General features: G+C 45.4%; 1 protein-coding gene across 3 annotated transcripts in view; it reads right to left on the minus strand.

The window, feature by feature from the left end:
- Nucleotides 1-4610, minus strand: part of LOC111972240 (phospholipid-transporting ATPase IF) — a 67536-nt gene extending 62926 nt beyond the window's left edge. For all 3 annotated transcript variants that reach the window (XM_023999181.1, XM_023999180.2, XM_023999179.2), the window contains exon 1: nucleotides 4354-4610. In XM_023999181.1, coding sequence (XP_023854949.1) covers nucleotides 4354-4383 — 30 coding nt within the window. In that variant the 5' untranslated portion in view covers nucleotides 4384-4610. The remainder of the gene's footprint in view (nucleotides 1-4353) is intronic.
- Nucleotides 4611-20380: the final 15770 nt, after the last annotated feature.

The following is a 20380-nucleotide window of genomic DNA, read 5'->3' on the forward strand; positions in this document are numbered from 1 at the left end:
CTGCCTATACCTTTTCAATCCAAAATTATTAACTGGAATGAATCAATCAACATAGTGATGACAAACTGAATGAATTTTTAATTAGACCTACAGTGACATAGGCCTGTATGACGCAAACATGCATAAAGCAAATTCAGCCCTGTAAGTTCTATTGTCCATCAGTTGTGGTCTCTGTGTGGAATAAACCCTGTTAGTCTAGTATAAAACAGAGGGACCAAGTCATTGTTTTACAAGTCACGAGTAAATCTCAAGTCTTAGCACTCAAGTCCCAAGTCAAGTCACAAGTCAAGACAGACAAGTCCGAGTCAAGTCTCAAGTCAAGACCGTCAAGTATCAAGTCAAGTCTCAAGTCCAAAACTTTGAGTTTCGAGTCCTAAACAAGTCATAATGTGCTCTTCACCAAATGTAATACCATTTCATATTTTGAACAAGAGTAATAGTTAGCATATTACATTTACGCAAATCATGAATGCTTTTTAAAAATATCTATATATTTATTACTTTCCAAATAAACATTATATATTTACATGGAAATACATGGGTAGCCATGAGAAAGAGAGACGCATACACACACCCCCCATAGTGATCGACTATCGAGGATCGCTATGGGGCGCAATCGGGCGATGTAGGCTTGTACACAATCGCCCAGCCTTACACACACTCTCTCTCTGTGGCTACAGCAGGCTAACGTATGTCAATGGTTTTAGGAACAGCAGTAACATCAGGCAAGATTTAAGCTACCAACTGCCTAGCCAGTTGTAGCTCAATCTTGGGTGCAATGATAACGTTCCCGCACTGACTGACCGTGTGGAGGCTCATTGATTAAACGTTACATTAGCCTACATGATACACTAGTAAAGTAATAAAATATATAGCTGTCGGCTATATTAGCCACGACTTAGTTTTTTGTGCAGCTTCAAATGTCGAACAAAGTTGGAAATTGTTGCGCCTCTGTCTGTAATTTTCTTCCCGCATTTTTTGCAATTTGCAATCCGTTTTTTGTTTATACAGCGTCGTCTTTATATCCGAAAATAATAAGTTAGGGTATCATCTTTCCAAGGGCTCCATCTGAATTCACCCGCCGACCTTCCTATGCACTGCCACGCACAACTTTTTCTCAGCTGGCACAATTTGATTGGCTGCAGTCCGATTCAAACTGTAATCCGTTAAATGAAGAGTTGATGCGCTGCACACTTTTTTTTAATAGCATAATTTTTTATATTTGGGCTTGGGGAGGGTATCAAGTCAGGTCGAGTCATAAGGCAAGTCCAAGTCATGTCACGAGTCATTGGTGTTYAAGTCAAAGTCGAGTTGCAAGTCATCATATTTGTGACTCGAGTCTGATTCGAGTCCAAGTCATGTGACTCGAGTTCACACCTCTGAGTATAAATATAAATAATTTGAACAAGTATAAGGTTGCCGCAGTTTGACAGGGTTTATCCTCCCCAGGACCAGGAGTTTTTTTTAAACCATGTGACATAATTAGAAAAACTGGTCCCATCATAGCCGTATAAAACCTTATTAGAACTGATTAATCATTGTCATACCCTACAGGGTCCGGCATTTTCCTTTTCCTGGTTAGGTTACAAGATAGGGAAAAACTCCGGGCCCCAGGGGGGGGGGAATTGCCCCATCACTCTGGGACCTATGGTGCCACCAGTCTGCTCGCAGTTGTCAGTAATCGTCAGGCACAGCGCATTCGGAAAGTATTCAGACCCCTTGACTTTTACCACATTTTGTTATGTTACAGCCTTATTCTAAAATGGATTAAATTAATTGTTTTCCTCATCAACCGACACACAATACCCCATAATGACAAAGTGAAAACAGGTTTTTAATGCTCAGACCCTTTGCTATGAGACTTGAAATTGAGCTCAGGTGCATGCTGTTTCCATTGATCATACTTGAGACGTTTCTACAACTTGATTGGAGTCCACTTGTGGTAAATTCAATTGATTGGACATGATTTGGAAAGGTACACACCTGTCTATATAAACGTCCCACAGTTGACAGTGCATGTCTGAGCAAAAACAAAGCCATGAGGTTGAAGGAATTGTATGTAGTGCTCAGAGACAGGATTGTGTTGAGGCACAGATCTGTGGAAGGTTACCAAAACATTTCTGCAGCATTGAAGGTCCCCAAGAACACAGTGGCCTCCATCATTCTTAAATGGAAGACAATTAGAATCACCAAGACTCTTCCTAAAGCTGAGCAATCAGGAGAGATGGGCCTTGGTCAGGGAGGTGACCAAGAACCTGATGGTCACTCTGACAGAGCTCCAGAGTTCCTCTGTGGAGATGGGTGAACCTTCCAGAAGGACAACCATCTCTGCAGCACTCCACCAATCAGGCCTTCACGGTAGAACGGCCAGACGGAAGCCACTCAAAAGGCACATGACAGCCCGCTTGGAGTTTGCCAAAAGGCACCTAAAGACTCTCAGACCATGAGAAACAAGATTCTCTGATCTGATGAAACTAAGATTGAACTCTTTGGCCTGAATGCCAAGCGTCACGTCTGGAGGAAACCTGGCACCATCCCTACGGTGAAGCATGGTGGTGGTGGCAGCATCATCCTGTGGAGATGTTTATCAGCGGCAGAGACTGGGAGACTGGTCAGGCTCAAGGGAACGATGACTGGAGCAAAGTAGAGATCCTTAATACCACCCAACCAGAGCCCTCATGACCTCAGACTGGGGCCAAGGTTCACCTTCCAACAAGACAACGACCCTAAGCACACAGCCAAGACAACGCAGGAGTGGCTTCGGGGCAAGTATCAATGTCTTTGAGAGGCCCAGCCAGAGCACGGACTTGAACCCGATTGAACATCTCTGGAGAGACCTGAAAAAAGCTGTGCAGCAACGCTTTTTGCTGTGCAGCAACGCAGCAAGGGAAAAGGGTCTGAATACTTTCCGAATGCACTATGTGGATGATCAGGGATTTACCCAGGAAGGTTTCTTGGGCTACTTTGTGTCAAGTGGGTAGCGATGCGCAGCCTGTTAGACTTTATTAATTCTGAGATGTCTGAGTTTAACTTCATGGAAAGTTGCTGCCCAAACCTATCATGGCGCTGCTGTAATGGAATGTCTGCTATTTGTATTTAAGTCCCCTCCTGTTCCCTGATTATTATTTTTTTTTAAGAGGTGATTACCCCTCCAATCCACTACCATTGTCAATTCTCTCCTGACAAGAACTTAAGGTCACATGTGTTCTCTCATCCACTGGCACATTGACTGTTTCCTCTCCAAGCACTGAGTAGGCCTGTCAATTCTCTCATTACTGTATGTTGAGTCAATCACATTACAAATTATTTTACTCCTTGCTTGGACTAACTCATTATTAGCCCTGGTCTAAATGTGTGTTATTGTTGTCTTCCCAGTCAAATCCTGTCCTGCCCTCAGTGGAAGAGTTGAGCTCTTCTCCAACACCATCCACGATGAGCATGTCCTGCACTGAAGCCTACAGTATAAACACCTCAACTAAAGTCAAGAATCTGAACACCTCAACTCATGCCCTCATTCAATCACTGCTGTAATCCCGTCCCAACACTAAGTAGCCATCTCATTCCCCATAATATTCTAATATAAATATTTGTTATTCTTTAGGTAACAAAAGTGAAACACGCTTTGTCGTCTGTGTGGTCCGCACCTATACGTGGGTCTCACATCCTCATAATGTGTTAATATCCCACTAGCGTCTAATTGTCCAAATGCACGGCTGCGTTCACTCTGTATTGCAATAGAATTTTCAAATGCCTTTGTCATTCCCAAACATTCTATGCATTTATGAATGCCCATAAGTGCTTGCGTGTCAAATGTACAAAACGTGTCATTCTTCCTGGGCTTGGGGTGTATTATGAACAGATTTAATAAGAGTTCATGTTGCTAAAACGCTGTCAGTTCCACTTTAAGATGAATACACTAATTGTAAGTAACATTAACTAACTCTCGATAACGTCTGCTAAATGACTCAAATGTAGCTAATTATAGTTAGCTATTTTAGTATAACTAACTGGCCAACAGCTTAGCTCATCGTGCATAACAGAACAGCCAACTTGCTAGATAAATTTGAGTTACGTTAGAATGTATAAGTGAGCCCTGGTTGGATTAATGCAGTAGCTAGCTGCTAGCCCTGCTCATCTTTGGTAAATAAACAAGCCAGCTTGCTCAGCGGCGAATTTACACAGGCAGCCAGTTGGTCGGATTCTTAACTCTTCAAAGCAACTAGGTAGCTAAATCAAATCAAAATCAAATCATGTGCATCAACGTCTTTCTCAATAGCAAAGTCTACTTGCTAGCGGATATTTCTAGCTAGTTAACGAGTATTTCTAGCTAGTTAACGAGGATACTTTACTTACCAGCTGTTGCCGTATCCACCGTAGTAGCATCCTTGCCAAATGTCATACAAAGTAGCCAGCAAGGTGGCTAGCTCGCTATTCCCGTAAACCCTTCCCAAACCATAAATATTTCCTTTTACAGGCAGGTCTTGTGTCCGTTACACAAAACATCCAGGCTGTGTGATTATGTGATCAAAGATGATCTCTCCATTACGTGGAAGTAATTATGTCCCTATTAATGTGACGGCTGCAAAGTCTGTCTCGTCCATAGAGAATGATAGAGGCCTCTAGTGGCCAAAAGTCCGTTTTGGCATGGGCAGCGCCATTAAGGGCTTCCACCATTTTTTTAATATGTAGTCCACTGGGTGGGACTCCTGGTGACCCTGTTGGAGTCATATCCAACCGGTTCATCAGGAGTGATCAGCCAATTGTGAAGAACATTTAGTACTTCAAAATGTGACCCACCACCTTTATTGGGTCCTATATAGCAGCATTTGAAAMTGTGTTTTTTACATTGGATAYAAGTAAACTCAGAACTAGAAAATTGTATATTAATGGGAAAGTAATTCTGCTTTGAAAGTTGCTAAAAGTTTGAGAAATTGGCCTGGGAATGTTTTGGTACACCTACTGGCGAGCTCTTTGTCTACACCCATTCAGCATCGTTCACACCCTCTTAAGCCTTAGCCCCACTAGTCTCTTTAAGGATTCACAGTGTAGTCAACAACCAAAGATTTCAAGACTAAGTGGTGATAGTAGTAAAAATACACTATCTAATCCTTGACCTATATCCTAATCTGACTTTGTTGCAGGCTATGTTCTTAACATTACAGTCTCTGGTAAACACACGCTATATCAAATAGAATCAAGGTTTACTTGTCATATGCACAGGATCGAGAAAGTGTAAACGGTATAGTTAAATTCTTACTTTCATAGTGAAGTCTTTTGTTTAGACATGTAGCTAGCTAGCCAAACAATGAACCATAATCCCAACTCTAACGCTGTGTTGAAAACAACTGGGAACTCGGGGGGGAAAATGGCTCCGACTGGGGGGAAAAAATGTACTTGAATGGTCATCCAACTCAGAATTCCAACTCGGGGAAACGTTCTAGAGCTCTGACGTTCTGATCTGAAGATCAATGACGTCATGATTTGACTTTGCATTTTTCCAAGGTCCCAGTTGTTTTCAATGCTGCAATACTACCATGCATGAATCTGCAAGTAGCTAAAGCTAAACAACTAGGTTACATTTTAGCTAGCAACGCAAATGGCTTTCTGAGACTACACAGATCATACACAATGTTAGCTTGCGAACCAGCTAGTCATTTGTGTTGCTAGCTGTCTAATGTTGAACCTAGTTGTTTAGCTTTAGCTACCTGCAGAGTCATGCATGGTAGTATTGCAGCGTTGGCAACAATTTGCTTTAACTTGCAATGAAAGTCCGTATACATGGATGAACACTTCTCCCTTTGTCATCGATGCCATGGTTGCCCTTAGTTTGAAGATGTAATCCGGAGACAGGTTTTTTATACAACAGCCTTTTGTGTTCTCTTTTGAAATCTCTCCGCATTTGGCAATCATCTCTCTGCTTCCTCCGGGCATTCCACTGATTTAAAAACTCGGTCAACTTCATTCATAACGACACCGTTTATTTTTCGCCACTTATCAGAAGACTACAATCTCTGGTTCAATTAAAATATTTTTACCTAAATCTGGGATTTAATCATTGTCTGATTCATTTTCAGAATCGGAGTCAGCATGGCACGATCATCCTCAAAGTACAGCAAAACTTTTTCAGTTCCTCATATCTTAAAAAAAAAAAAGCAGTGGTAGAAAGGATTATCCACACATACTGAGCAGCTCATGTTATAGACTGATACTAACCCGCACTCCTTTCTTGGCATGTCCAGCCCATCCATTTGCTAATCAAATCATGGCTAGCGATAAGGTTCCTGTATTTTTCCCTGGCTAAATCAACTAGCCTTGTACCTTAACAATTGTATTTGTATTAACGTGGGGGAACATTTCAAATGTCTCTCCTGTGAAGTAGTGATGTGCAACATACACCTAGCTTCTTGAAACAGGTCACACATGCTGTCAGACGCTAATATGGCACAGATGCAAAGATGAGTCCTCTGTCTATCTCTATGGTCTTGCGTATACTGTCCCACATCCTTTGTGGACCCCAGGAAGAGTAGCTGCTGCATGTGTGGAATGCCGTTTAGATCTTTGCGTGTCAAAAAGGATACATGTCAAAACGCTTGTTGACCAATCATGATCTGTATATGACTGCACGTCACAATACTTTTTTTACATCGTCTTTACACATTGATTACACTAGCACTCATATTAGCCAGCAGCATACCACCCTGCATACCACTGCTGGCTTGCTTCTGAAGCTAAGCAGGGTTGGTCCTGGTCAGTCCCTGGATGGGAGACCAGGTGCTGCTGGAAGTGGTGTTGGAGGGCCAGTAGGAGGCACTCTTTCCTCTGGTCTAAACAAAGATCCCAATGCCCCAGGGCAGTGATTGGGGACACTGCTCTGTGTAGGGTGCCGTCTTTCGGATGGGACGTTTAAACGGGTGTCCTGACTCTCTGAGGTCATTAAAGATCCCATGGCACTTATCGTAAGAGTAGGGGTGTTAACCCRGGTGTCCTGGTTAAATTCCCAATCTGGCCCTCAACCATCACGGTCACCTAATAATCCCCAGTTTACAATTGGCTCATTCATCCCCCTCCTCTCCCCTGTAACTATTCCCCAGGTCGTTGCTGCAAATGAGAACGTGTTCTCAGTCAACTTACCTGGTAAAATAACGGTAAAATAAATAAATAAATAAAAATTTCATGTCAGTGATGCAATGTGCTGGTAAAGTTGTTGCACAACTGCCATTGCCGCACAAGGGAGATACACACTTCCTAGCAAAATGACCTCATCTGTTGCATTAGCGATAGTTATGTCCCACGTTCACATGCTAATCAGAACTAGGAAACTCAAAAATGTACGACTTGCTAACTGGTTGTAGTTGTACATGTGCCGAGTTGAACGAATTAGCAAATAGAACGTTTCCTAGTTCAGACTAGCATGTGAATGCAAATGCCGCGTTAAAAACAACAGGGATCTCGGGAATCTGACTTCAAACTACAGTTTGTTCGGGACGACTGGCAACTCTGGGGGGCGTTTAGAACTTTCTGACCTTAAGATCAATGATGTCATGATTTGACCTCGTTTATTTCCAGAGTTCCCAGTTGTCTTGAAAGCACCATAACTGTCTAGCTAGGTGTCATCATCTAAAGAACCCCTAATTTTGTAAGACAGTTTTTGTATTTGATTGAAGATTGTCAGACCTGGTCTGGTCAAGCCATGCTTATAAGTGTATCTCGGGGCAACAGGGCTAGGTAGCTGGGAAGCTTATTGCTAAGAAAATCAAATTATTGCAGTTTCTGGTCATTGTTTTCAGGCTGGTTCCATTGACGCTAGCAAGGTAACTAGCTAGCTACCCCAGAAGTTGCTAAAACATCGGAATKAAAGCTATTTGTGAGTGACTTTGTTATTCTGCAAACTGAAGTAAACATAGTAGGTAGACCGCTTTACATCGAGTTAACAAGCTGTTATCACTGTTGACAAAATGCTTGATTATTATTCTGTATTTTGACCGGCCCGGTTCCACAAGGGGGCTTAGCCCTATTATTCACTTGTGCCCCGCAGTATTAGTTTTGTCACTATATAAAAAAWWAAAAAAAATGTAATGATTGAGTGAAAGGTTGCCACAAAATGTGTATCTCCACTGCTCTGTCAGCACAATGTACAGAGCGTGCTACGGTATGTGTAAGGGGGCTGGGGAAAGCAACCCATATAGAAAAGTAATATATTGCAATATACAGTGGAAAGTATTCAGACCCTTGACGTTTTCCACATTTTGTTATGTTACAGCCTTATTCTAAAATGGATTAAATGTAAAAAAAAAAATCTTTAGTGAAAAGTTTTTGGACATTTTTGCAAATGCATTAAAATATAACTGATTTACATAGGTGTTGACACTTTGCTATTAGACTTGAAATTGTGCCCAGGTGCATCCTGTTTCCAGTGATCATCCTTGAGATGTTTCTTTAACTTGATTGGAGTCCATCTGTGGCAAATTCAATTGATTGGACATGATTTGGAAAGGCTCACACATAGGTAATATAAGGCCCCGCAGTTGACAGTGCATGTCAGATCAAAAACCAAGCTACGAGGTTGACGGAATTGTCCGTAGAGCTCAGACAGGATTGTGTCGAGGTACAGATCTGGGGAAGGTTAACAAAAAATGTTGGCGGCATTGAAGGTCCCCAAGAACCCAGTTGCCTCCATTCATAAATGGAAGAAGTTTGGAACCACCAAGGCTCTTCCTAGAGATGGCTGCCCGGCTAAACTGAGCAATTGGTGAAGGGCCTTGGTCAGGGAGGTGACCAAGAACCCAATGGTCACTCTGACAGAGCTCCAGAGTTCCTCTGTGGAGATGGGTGAACCTTCCAGAAGGACAATCATCTCTGCAGCACTCCACCAATCAGGCCTTCACGGTAGAATGGCCCAACGGAAGCCACTCCTCAGTAAAAGGTACATGACAGCCCGCTTGGAGTTTGCCAAAAGGCACCTAAAGACTCTCAGACCATAAGAAACAAGATTCTCTGGTCTGATGAAACTAAGATTGAACTCTTTGGCCTGAATGCCAAGCGTCACGTCTGGAAGAAACCAGCCACTGCTCATCACCTGGCCAATACCATCCCTACGGTGAAGCGTGGTGGCTGCATCATGCTGTGGGGATGTTTTTTTAGCGGCAGGGACTTGGAGACTAGTTAGGATCAAGGCAAAGATGAACGGAGCAACGTACAGAGATCCTTGATGAAAACTTGCTCCAGTGCGCTCAGGACCTCAGACTGGAGTAAAGGTTCACCTTCCAACAGGACAACGACCCTAAGCACACAGCCACGACAATGCAGGAGTGTCTTCGGGACAAGTCTCTGAATATCCTTGAGTGGCCCAGCCAGAGCCCAGACTTGAACCTGATCAAACATCTCTGAAGAGACCTGAAAATGGCTGTGCAGCAACGTTCCCCATCTTACTTGACAGAGCTTGAGAGGATCTGCAAAGAAGAATGGGAGAACTCCGCAAACACAGGTGTGCCAAGCTTTTAGCGTCATACCAAGAAGACTCAATGCTGTTATTGCTGCCAAAGGTGCTGCAACAAAGTACTGAGTAACGGGTCTGAGTACTTATGTAAATCATATTTCAGTTGAATTTGTAATACATTTGCAAAAATGTCTTAACCTGTTTTTGCTTTGTCATTATCGGGAATTGTGTGTAGATTTGTGAGGGGCGGGGACTATTTATTTAATACATTTTAGAATAAGGCTGTAACATAACAAAATGTGGATAGAGTCAAGGGGTCTGAAAACTTTCCGAATGCACTGTAGGTGTGCACCAAAATGACCAAAAGTATTTGCACACCTGCTCATTAAACATCTCATTCCAAAATCATGGGCGTTAATATGGAGTTGGTCCCCCCCTTTGCTGCTATAACAGCCTCCACTCTTCTGGGAAGGCTTTCCACTAGATGTTGGAACATTGCTGCAGGGACTTGCTTCCATTAAGCCACAAGAGCATTAGTGAGGTCGAGCACTGATGTTGGGCGTTCAATTCATCCCTAAGGTGTTTSATGGGGTTGAGGTCAGGGTTCTGACCTAGCCCAAACCATGAAAAACAGCCCTAGACGATTATTCCTCCTTCACCAAACTTTACAGTTGGCAATATGCATTCAGGCAGGTAGCGTTCTCCTGGCATCCGCCAAACCCAGATTCATCCGTCGGACTGCCAGATGGTAAAATGTGATTCATCACTCCAAAGAACGCGTTTCCAGTGCTGGAAAAAGTACCCAATTGTCATACTTGAGTAAAAGTATAGATACTTTTTTTTAATAGAAAGTTACTCAGGGAAACTCAAACTATTTGGTTCTAAATATACTTAAGTATCAAAAGTATAAATCATTACAAATTCCTTATATTAAGCAAAGCAGACGGCGCCATTGTCTTGCTTTAAACATTTACGGATAGCCAGGGGCACACTCAGACATAATTTACAAAGATGCATTTGTGTTTAGTGAGTCCGCCATATCAGAGGCAGTAGGGATGACCAGGGATGTTCTCTTGATAAGTGTGTGAATGGACCCTTTTCCTGTCCTGCTAAGCATTCAAAATGTAACGAGTACCTTTGGGTGTCAGGTAAAAAGTACARACTTTTCTTTAGGAAAGTAGTGAAGTAAAAGTTGTCAAAAATAGTAAAGTACAGATACCCTGAAAAAATATATTTTTACTTAAGTACTTTACACTACTCCAGCCAATGCTTGGCATTGCGCATAGTAATCTTAGCCTTGTGTGCGGCTGCTCGGACAATGAAAATCAATTTCATGAATCTCCCGATGAACAGTTCTTGGGGTGACATTGCATCCAGAGGCAGTTTGGAACTCGGTAGTGAGCACCCTGGGCCTCAACCCCGCCCTGTGCAATTGGGTCCTGGACTTTCTGACGGGCCGCCCACAAGTGGTGAAGGTAGGAAACAACGTCTCCACCTCGCTGACCCTCAACACTGGGGCCCCACAAGGGTGCCTGCTCAGCCCCCCCCCTGTACTCCCTGTTCACCCATGACTGCGTGGCCTTGCATGCCTTCAACTCAGTCATCAAGTTTTCAGACGACACAACAGTAGTGGGCTTGATTACCAACAACGACGAGACAGCCTACAGGGAGGAGGTGATGGCACTCGGAGTGTGGTGTCAGGAAAACAACTCTCACTCAACATCAACCAAACAAAGGAGATGATTGTGGACTTCAGTAAACAGCAGAAGGAGCCCCCCGCCCCCCCCCCCCCTATCCACATCAAAGACCCATGGAGAAAGTGGAAAGTTTTAAGTTCTTCTGTGTACACATCAATGACAAACTGAAATGGTCCACCCACACACAGAGTGGTGAACGCTTCTTCAACCTCAGGAGGCTGAAGAAATTTGTCTTGTCACCCAAAACCCTGACTAACTAACTTTTACAGATCCACAATCAAGAGCATCCTGTCGGGCTGTATCGCAGCCTGGTACTGCAACTGCACCGCCCACAACCGTAGGGCTCTCCAGAGGGTGGCGCGGTCTGCACATCGCATCACTTGGGGCAAACTAACTGCCCTCCATGACACCTATAGCACCCTATGTCACAGGAAGACAAAAAAGCTCATCAAAGACAAACACCCGAGTCACTGCCTGTTCATACCGCTACCATGCAGCAGGCGAGCTCAGTACAGGTGCATCAAAGCTGGGACCGAGAAGCTGTTCAGTCTATCTCAAGGCCATCCGAGTGCTAAACAGCAATCACTAACTCAGAGGCTGCTGCCTACATGGAAACCCATTCACTGCCACTTTAACAAATGGATCACTAGTCACTTTAAAAGATGCCACTTTAAATAATGCCACTTTACTGTTTACATATCTTACATTACTCATATCATATGAATGTACTGCATTTTATGCCATCTATTGCACCTTGCCTATGCCGCTCGGCCATAGCTCATCCATATATTTATATGTACATATTCTCATTCACCCCTTTTTTAGATTGGTGTGTATTAGGTAGTTGTTGAGGAATTGTGTGATATTACTACACTGTCGGAACCAGAAGCGCAAGCATTTTGCTACTCGCATTAACATCTGCTGACCATGTGTATATGACCAATAGAATTTGATTTGAGTGTTGCAACCGAGTACAGACGACTTTTACACGTTATGCGTTTCAGCACTTGATGGTCCCATTCTGTGAGCTTGTGTGGCCTACCACTTCGCGGCTGAGCCATTGTTGCTCCTAGACGTTTCCACTTCACAATAACAGCACTTACAGTTGACCGGGGCAGCTCTAACAGGGCAGAATTTGACAAACTGACCTTTTGGAAAGTTGGCTGTCTRTCCTACTCCCGCTGCCACTCTCCAGTGCTTGACATCGCCAGTCTACTAACCACCGGTCCTGGCAATATTACGCACACCTGCTCCCCATCATTACACACACCTGGACCTCGCTCCATTTATTTAGCCCTCAGTCATTAGGCAGTATTGGTTTTGGTCACGTTCAGTACGCTTCTGTTTATCTGCCTTCTCTCATCATTAAACTCACCTTCTACACCTGCTTCCTGACAGAATACTGCCTCAGATATTATAGAAGCAGCAGAAGAGAAAGACCTCTCCCAGATGGTCGGTGAACAGGGATACCTTCTCTGCCAACACCACGATCAGCTGGCGCAACTGGGTGCGGCTATGGATGAGGTCCTCCGCGTTCTCCACCCCCTCGACGCCACCCGACAGGTGTCACCTCCAACTAGCGGTGGGCCTCCTACCATGAGGCGAGCCAGCTCCCCAGCCTACCCAGCAGTCCACTCAGGGAGGTGATGCCTGACTGTCCCTCCTGAACAAGTATGACGGCACTCTATCCAAATGCTGTGGCTTCCTWCTCCAGTGCTCCCTCTATTTCAGTCGGGATACCCCACCGCCAAGAGGTCCAAGGTTGCCACGGCCATTTCCCTGCTGACCGGGCAGATGTTGGAGAGGGCTACAGCTGTCTGGGAGAGAGGAGAGGAAGTGCTGGGTTCTTACAAGAGGTTCAGGGCGGTCTTTGACCATCCACTGGAGGGCAAAGAGGGAGGTGAGCAAATATTCCAAATCTGGCAGGGTGCCCAGACCTCTGAGTAAGCTCTCACCTTCCGGACCGTGGCACCCTCCATGGGATCGAGTGAACAGGTGCTCTGCACCCTATTCCGTAGAGGACTGTGAGGAGGTCCAGATGGAGTTGGCGTACCGGGACGACAACTTTTCCTTGGAGGTGCTCATCACGATGGCCACCAAACTTCTTCGGGAGCGCTGGTACCTCCCTCGCCCCCTCCTTGGCCGTTCTGAGGCAGAGCCTGAACCCATGGAGGTAGGGGCTACACACCACTCTGCGGAAGAGCGACATCGCCAGAAACCACTGGGGCTGTGTTCCTATTGCGGCCAGGATGGGCACCAGCTTCAGATGAGTCCACTAGGGCAGAGGGATGCTCCTGTGATCATCTGTCTCCCAGGGTAGGTGTGAGTATTCCGTCATCGTTTCCGCCAAAGACTTCCTGGTTTCCATTTCACTGGCTGTCCCTCGGGTGTTGTCTCTACAGCTCTAGTGGACTCCGGTGCCTCGGGAATTTCATCGACCAGGCCTTCGCCTCCTCCCTAAACATCACCTCGTACCTGCTCCTTTCCTTTTTCGGTCCAAGCCATTGGGATCCGGCACTATCACGCACATCACAGCACCCCTCACCGTGGGACCAGTGCACCAAGAAAGCCTTCCCTTCCTCATCACTGCACCAGTACACAACGTCATCCTCAGCCTCCCCACCATATCCTGGTTGAGGATGAAAATCACAGCCTGGGCACGAGGATGTCGGGAGACCTGCTTTCCCTTACCCTGTGGTTCCACAGGTGCCCATCATTCCATCCGCCAGGCTCTGGAGAGTGAACCCGCATCTACGTTCCCACAGGGTTAAGGGATCGGCTGTTGACCTGGGCGCACACATCCCTCGCCGCTGGACACATAGGTATCACCCGCACAATTCAATCCCTCTCCGCTAAGTACTGGTGGTCCACCTTGTCGCAAGACGTTGCTCGCTATGTCAACTCCTGCTCTATGTGCCCAAACTATATATCCCTGGCACGCTCCAGCGGGGAAACTCCTTCCCATGCCTCAGCGGCCTTGGTCCCATCTGTCCATGGACTTCGTTACTGATCTCCCTCTGTCTGATTGTTTCACCACTATTATGGTTGTTGTGGACAAGTTATCTAAATCCTACCTTTTAATCCCTCTCTCTGGTCTCCCTACCGCTCTCCAGGTTGCCGAGGCACTGTTCCAGCAGGTCTTCCGGCACTATGGCCTTCTGGAGGACATAGTCTCTGACGTGGCCCCCAATTCAGGTTGCGGGTATGGAGAGCCTTCATGGAGAAGCTGGGGGCCACGGCCAACCTCCCATCCAGGTACCGGCCTCAGTCCAACGGGCAGGTGGAGAGGACTAAGCAGGAGCTGTAGAGGTTCCTTAGAAGTCACTGCCTTCCAGTACGTCCTGGGACTGTGAGCCTGACCGACGCCCCTGCAGTGAACGAGCGGTTCCAGCGCACAGAGGAAGTTTTGGACACTGCCCACGTGAGGCTCCAGTGTGCTGTCCGCCACCAGAAGGGGCAGGCTGACCACCACTGCAGTGAGGCTCCCGTGTTCCATCCTGGTAATCGCGTCTGGCTCTCCACCAGGAACCTCACGCTCCGCCTGCCCTACCGGAAGCTGAGCCCCTGGTTTGTGGGGCCCTTCAAGGTCCACCGGAGAGTCAACGAGGTAACCTATCGTTTAAACTTCCCACCAACTACATGATCTCACCCTCTTTTCATGCATTGGGGCAGGTAGCATTGTCCTGGCATCCGCCAAACCCAGATTCGTCCGTCAGACTGCCAGATGGTGAAGCGTGATTCATCACTCAAGAGAATGCGTTTCCACTGCTCCAGAGTCCAACAGCAGCGAGCTTTACACCACTCCAGCTGAAACGCTTGGCATTGTGCATGGTGATTTTAGGCTTATATGCGGCTGCTAGGCCATGGAAGCCCACTTCATGAAGCTCCCGATGAACAGTTCTTGTGCTGACATGGCTTCCAGAGGCAGTTAGTGTTGCGACCGAGGACAGACGCTCTACGCACTTAAGACCATGGCAGCTCTAGCAAGGCAGAAATTTGACGGACTGACTTGTTGGAGAGGTGGCATCTATGACGGTGCCACGTTCAAAGTCACTGAGCTCTTTAGTAAGGCCGTTCTATTGCCAATGTTTGTCTATGGAGATTTCATGGCCGTGTGCTCGTTTTATACCTGTAAGCAATGGGTGTGGCTGAAYTAGCCGAATCCACTCATTTGAAGGGGTGTCCACATACGTTTGTGTGTATGTCTAGCTTAAATTGACTGATTTTGATTGGGATTTTTTTATTAAATTACTTCGATTGAGATATATTAATAGCAACTGGTTCATAGGAAGAGAGTGTCTGGAATACTCGCTTAATGCCACATCTACAGTTTGTTTCCAATATCGAAAGGATTCGCTAGGCAAGCACAGTGTCACGCCCTGACCTTAGAGTTCTATGTTTTCTGTATTATTTTGGTCAGGTCAGGGTGTGACGAGGGTGAATATTATTGTTTTGTATTGTCTAGGGTTTTTGTATGTCTAGGTGTGTGTGTGTAGTCTAGGCATATGTAGGTCTATGGTGGCCTAGATTGGTTCCCAATCAGAGGCAGCTGTTTATCGTTGTCTCTGATTGGGGATCCTATTTAGGTTGCCATTTTCCAGTTTGGTTTGTGGGTTATTGTCTATGTGATGTTGCATGTCTGCACTCATTGTTTATAGCGGTCACGTTCGTTTTGATGTTTTGTATTAGTTTATTCAGTATATTTCTTTATTTAAAGAAGTATGTATTATAATCACGCTGCGCCTTGGTCTCCTCTCTACGACGTTCGTGACAGAATAACCCACCAAACAAGGACCAAGCAGCGTGAAAAAAAGGAACAGCGCTTAATGMGGAAATGGACCTGGGAGGAGATATTAGATGGAGCAGGACCCTGGACACAGCCGGGGGAGTATCGCCTTTCTGAAGAAGAGATAGAGGCAGCGAAAGCAGAAAGGCGCTACTACGAGGAGAAGTGCCGGAGAATAGAGGAACGGCGACGAGATGAGGAAACACGGCTTGCATGAAAGCCTGAGAGGCAGCCCCAATAAATGTTTTGGGGGAGGGGGCACACGAGGAGATTGGCTGAGTCAGGTAGGGGACCTGAGCCAACTCCTCGTGCTTACCATGGGGAGCGTGTAACTGGTCAGGCACCGTGTTCTGCAGAGATGCGCACTGTGTCTCCAGTTCGCATTCTTAGCCCGGTGCGCTCTATTCCAGCTCCTCGCATTTACCGGGATAGAATGGGCATCCAGCCAGGACATATTGAGCCAGCTCTATGTTCTGGATKTCCAATGCATCTCCACGGTCCATTGTGTCCTGTTCCTCCTCCCCACACTCGCCCTGAAGTGTGTGTCCTCAGCCCGGTTCCAGCACCAGGCCTCCAGTGCGCCTCCAGGGTCCAGTACGCCCTGTTCCTGCTCCTCGCACTCGCCCTGAGGTGCGTGTCCGCAGCCTCCAGTGATGATCCATGGCAAGAAGCCTCCAGTGATGATCCATGGCACGAAGCCTCCAGTGAGGAGTCATGGCACGAAGCCTCCAACAAAGGCTGCCAGTACGGAGCCTCCAGTGACGTCCTCCAGTACGGAGCCTCCAGCGTCGCCCTCCAATCCGGAGCCGCCAGAGTCGCCCGGCAGCCGCCAGAGTCGCCCGGCAGCCGCCAGAGTCGCCCGGCAGCCGCCAGAGTCGCCCGGCAGCCGCCAGAGTCGCCCGGCAGCCGCCAGAGTCGCACGGCAGCCGCCAGAGTCGCCCTCCTGTCCGGCAGCCGCCAGCGACGGTCCCCAGTCCGGGGCCTCCAGCGACGGTCCCCAGCCCAGAACATCCGGCGATGATCCACGCAGTGAGGCACCCCAGCCCGGGGCCTGTGGCGAGGATCCACAGTCCAGAGCCTCCGGCGATGATCCACGGGTCAGTGCTACAATTGAGGACACCGAGGGTAGATGCCCACCCGGACCCTCCCCTATAAGTTCAGGTTTGCGGTCGGAAGTCCGCACCTTTGGGGGGGGGGGTACTGTCATGCCCTGACCTTAGTATTCTATGTTTTCTGTATTATTTTGGTCAGGTCAGGGTGTGACGAGGGTGGATATGATTGTTTGTATTGTCTAGGGGTTTTGTATGTCTAGGTGTGTGTGTGTGGTCTAGGCATATGTAGGTCTATGGTGGCCTAGATTGGTTCCCAATCAGAGGCAGCTGTTTATCGTCTCTGATTGGGGATCCTATTTAGGTTGCCATTTTCCAGTTTGGTTTGTGGGTGATTGTCTATGTGATGTTGCATGTCTGCACTCATTGTTTATAGCGGTCATGTTCGTTTTGTTGTTTTGTATAGTTTGTTCAGTATATTTCTTTATTTGAAGAAGTATGTATTATAATCACGCTGCGCCTTGGTCTCCTCTCTGACGTTTGTGACACACAGAGCATTTGAAATGCACTGCACTGTGGAAAGAGAAACAAGTTTGAAGTGCTATACTGAGGTCTTGTTAATGATGGGCAGCTGGCAAGAAATCCCATGTATGTGTCAGCAATTGTGGACATTATTGAGTTCCTTGTTTCAAACCAGCAACCACTGAGGGGGACATTGAACGTGACAAACGTGTTTAGTCTGCACAGAAGAAGTATGCTACACCCGAGGAAAGCTCAACTAATCCAACTGGCATTTGAGGGGGATCTATAAGAAGATTTCGGGAGAATGGAATTGTCAATTACTCAAGTTCTACAGAGCATCAAGGATGCTCCAACTCCTTCTGATAAGCTGTTTGGTTTTTATCAAAATCTTGCTTTAGTGTGTAGGGCACTGTCCATGTTGACAGAACTCAGCAGAGATTTTGTGCGAATTGAACTTCTGTTTATTGTGGTATAGCATTATATGAATAGAATTCAATATAATTCCAATGCAACAATCCAAATGACGGTGAGCCTATTGGTTTTCGTGGTTTTAAATAAAACTGTATGTATTAGAAACATGTTTATGGTAGGCTGGCATTACAATTTTTTTTTACGTGGGTTAAATTTGTGTATTGTGCCACATCACAACATGTTGTTTACGCGGGCCTATATGCCTATTTATTTGGTAAGACAGCTGTTCATGGCTGCATCTGACTGTATTAGGCTATTTGGATCTCCATTCGCCTCTTGTTTACTGCGTTTGTTTACGCTTAATGTAACTAGCCTAAATATAGGTTGTATAATGCCTTTATCGAGGTGATATTTGGTTTCCTAGGCCAACTACTTGGTAGCGTGTTCTGTTCGCATTCCTTTGGTCGCATTCGCAGTTGTCAGTATTCTAAGCCAAACTGCTAGTCAGTATTTTTGTTTGCATGCATGAATAACTAGGCTACTTACTACTTTCAGAATTTTTTGTTTGCATTATTGGTGAGATGCACATATGCCACACATGTCAGATGGATGGATTATCTTGGCAAAGGAGGAATGCTCACTAACAGGGATGTAAACAAATTAGTGCACAAAATTGGAGAGAAATAAGCTTTTTGTGAGTATGGACAATTTCTGGGATCTTTTATTTCAGCTCATGAAACATGGGTCCAACACTTTACGTGTTGCATTTTATATTTTTGTTCAGTGTATCTTGTAGCCTATATTCATTACCAAAACAGCCTTGGTTTACTGTGTAGGATGCTGACACAGTGCAGCGGAGATTTTGTGCCAACCTGTCACTTCAAAAGCATTCAATGTTCTCGAAGTCTCTGCATTTTAACTTAGTTTATTTTTGGTATTGTGTGATATAAGCATAATTTCAATGCAAGAACCCCCAATTGATTTTGACTCTAGGATGAATGAGGTGTAACTACTTGGGATATGTCCGGCTGGCAGGAAGGCAGCAGGATCATCATCCTTTCTCCCCTGCCTCTGGGATGGTTGCATGGCAGGGAGAATGTTGGACAAGCCTACCTAGCTATCACTTTTGATCCTGCTCTTATTTCAAGTACTCAGATGTTTTCCCATTGGTCGTACAAATAATGGTGTATTATGACCAGCTTGTTTGCAGTGTTTTATTTTTAAACAAAATTGACAGCCCTACTGACCCTAGTGGTAGCGCTTGGCTTGCTCTTGGAAAATTCAGCATACACAACATTCTCAAATATAATTTTGTTATTTTACACGTCAAATTAAAACCTTATTTTGCGCGTAGCTAACTGGGATCCTAGTAAATTAACTTTCTCCCCAGCTACATCCCTGTCGTGACTAGATTCAATACTGCTAAAGATGAGATTTACCATAGAAATACCATGATAGTTTGGACCAAAGATTTTTATAACTATCTGTGTTTGGACGTTTTTGAAGCTAGACAGCAACTTGCCGTTTTTCGTTGCTATGGCAATAGCTACCTTGAGGTAGGTTAGTTTAGTAGTAAGCTAGCTAGAGTCCCTCCGCGATTACAAAAAATATTATTTTTAAACATACAATTTGTTTCGTCATCTTTGATGACAGCTAGCTAGGATTTATATGGATGTGACATGACAATTAGCTAACCTCACTGCCCTCAGGATGCACAACGAAAAGCTGGTGCGAATGACTAATGCACCGGTGTTGTGTCGGTACTTTCATCAAATAAATAATACACAATATTATTTTGTGGTAAACTATAACCAGTCACAAAGTCATAATTATGGCTTAACCCTGCCTATTTCTAAAATGTATCTCATTAAAATCTGCTTTAAACCTAACCTTAACCGTATGCCTAACCTTAAATTCAGGACTAAGATTGAATCGTACTATACCAGCTCTGACGCTCGTCGGATGTGGCAGGGCTTGCAAAGTATTCTAGACTACAAAGAGAAGCACAGCCGCGAGCTGTCCAGTGACACAAGCCTACCAGACGAGCTAAATTACTTCTAAGCTCGCTTCGAGGCAAGCAACACTGAAGCATGCATGAGAGCATCAACTGTTCCGGATGACTGTGCGATCACGCTCTCCGTAGCCGATGTGAGTAAGACCTTTAAACAGATCAACATTCACAAGTATAGTACTTATAGTACTATAATGATTAATATTTTTTTTACTTAACCAACAATTGTTTTTCTTAACTGCATTGATAAGGGCTTGTAAGTAAGCATGTGACAAATAAAATTTGATTTGATTTCTGGCTGTGGAATCTGACGTTGTGGTATCTAGCTGAAACCGCAATCCGTGGCCACAGGGTATCCCCTGTATAACACAGCCACAACGTCAAAATTGGCTACAAAAKAATAGGGTTAGGCATAAGGTTAGCAGTGTAYATTTAAGGTTAGAGTTCAGGTTTAAAATCTGATTTTAA

This window comes from Salvelinus sp. IW2-2015, linkage group LG13 (assembly GCF_002910315.2).
Source record: "Salvelinus sp. IW2-2015 linkage group LG13, ASM291031v2, whole genome shotgun sequence".
Lineage (NCBI taxonomy): Eukaryota > Metazoa > Chordata > Actinopteri > Salmoniformes > Salmonidae > Salvelinus > Salvelinus sp. IW2-2015.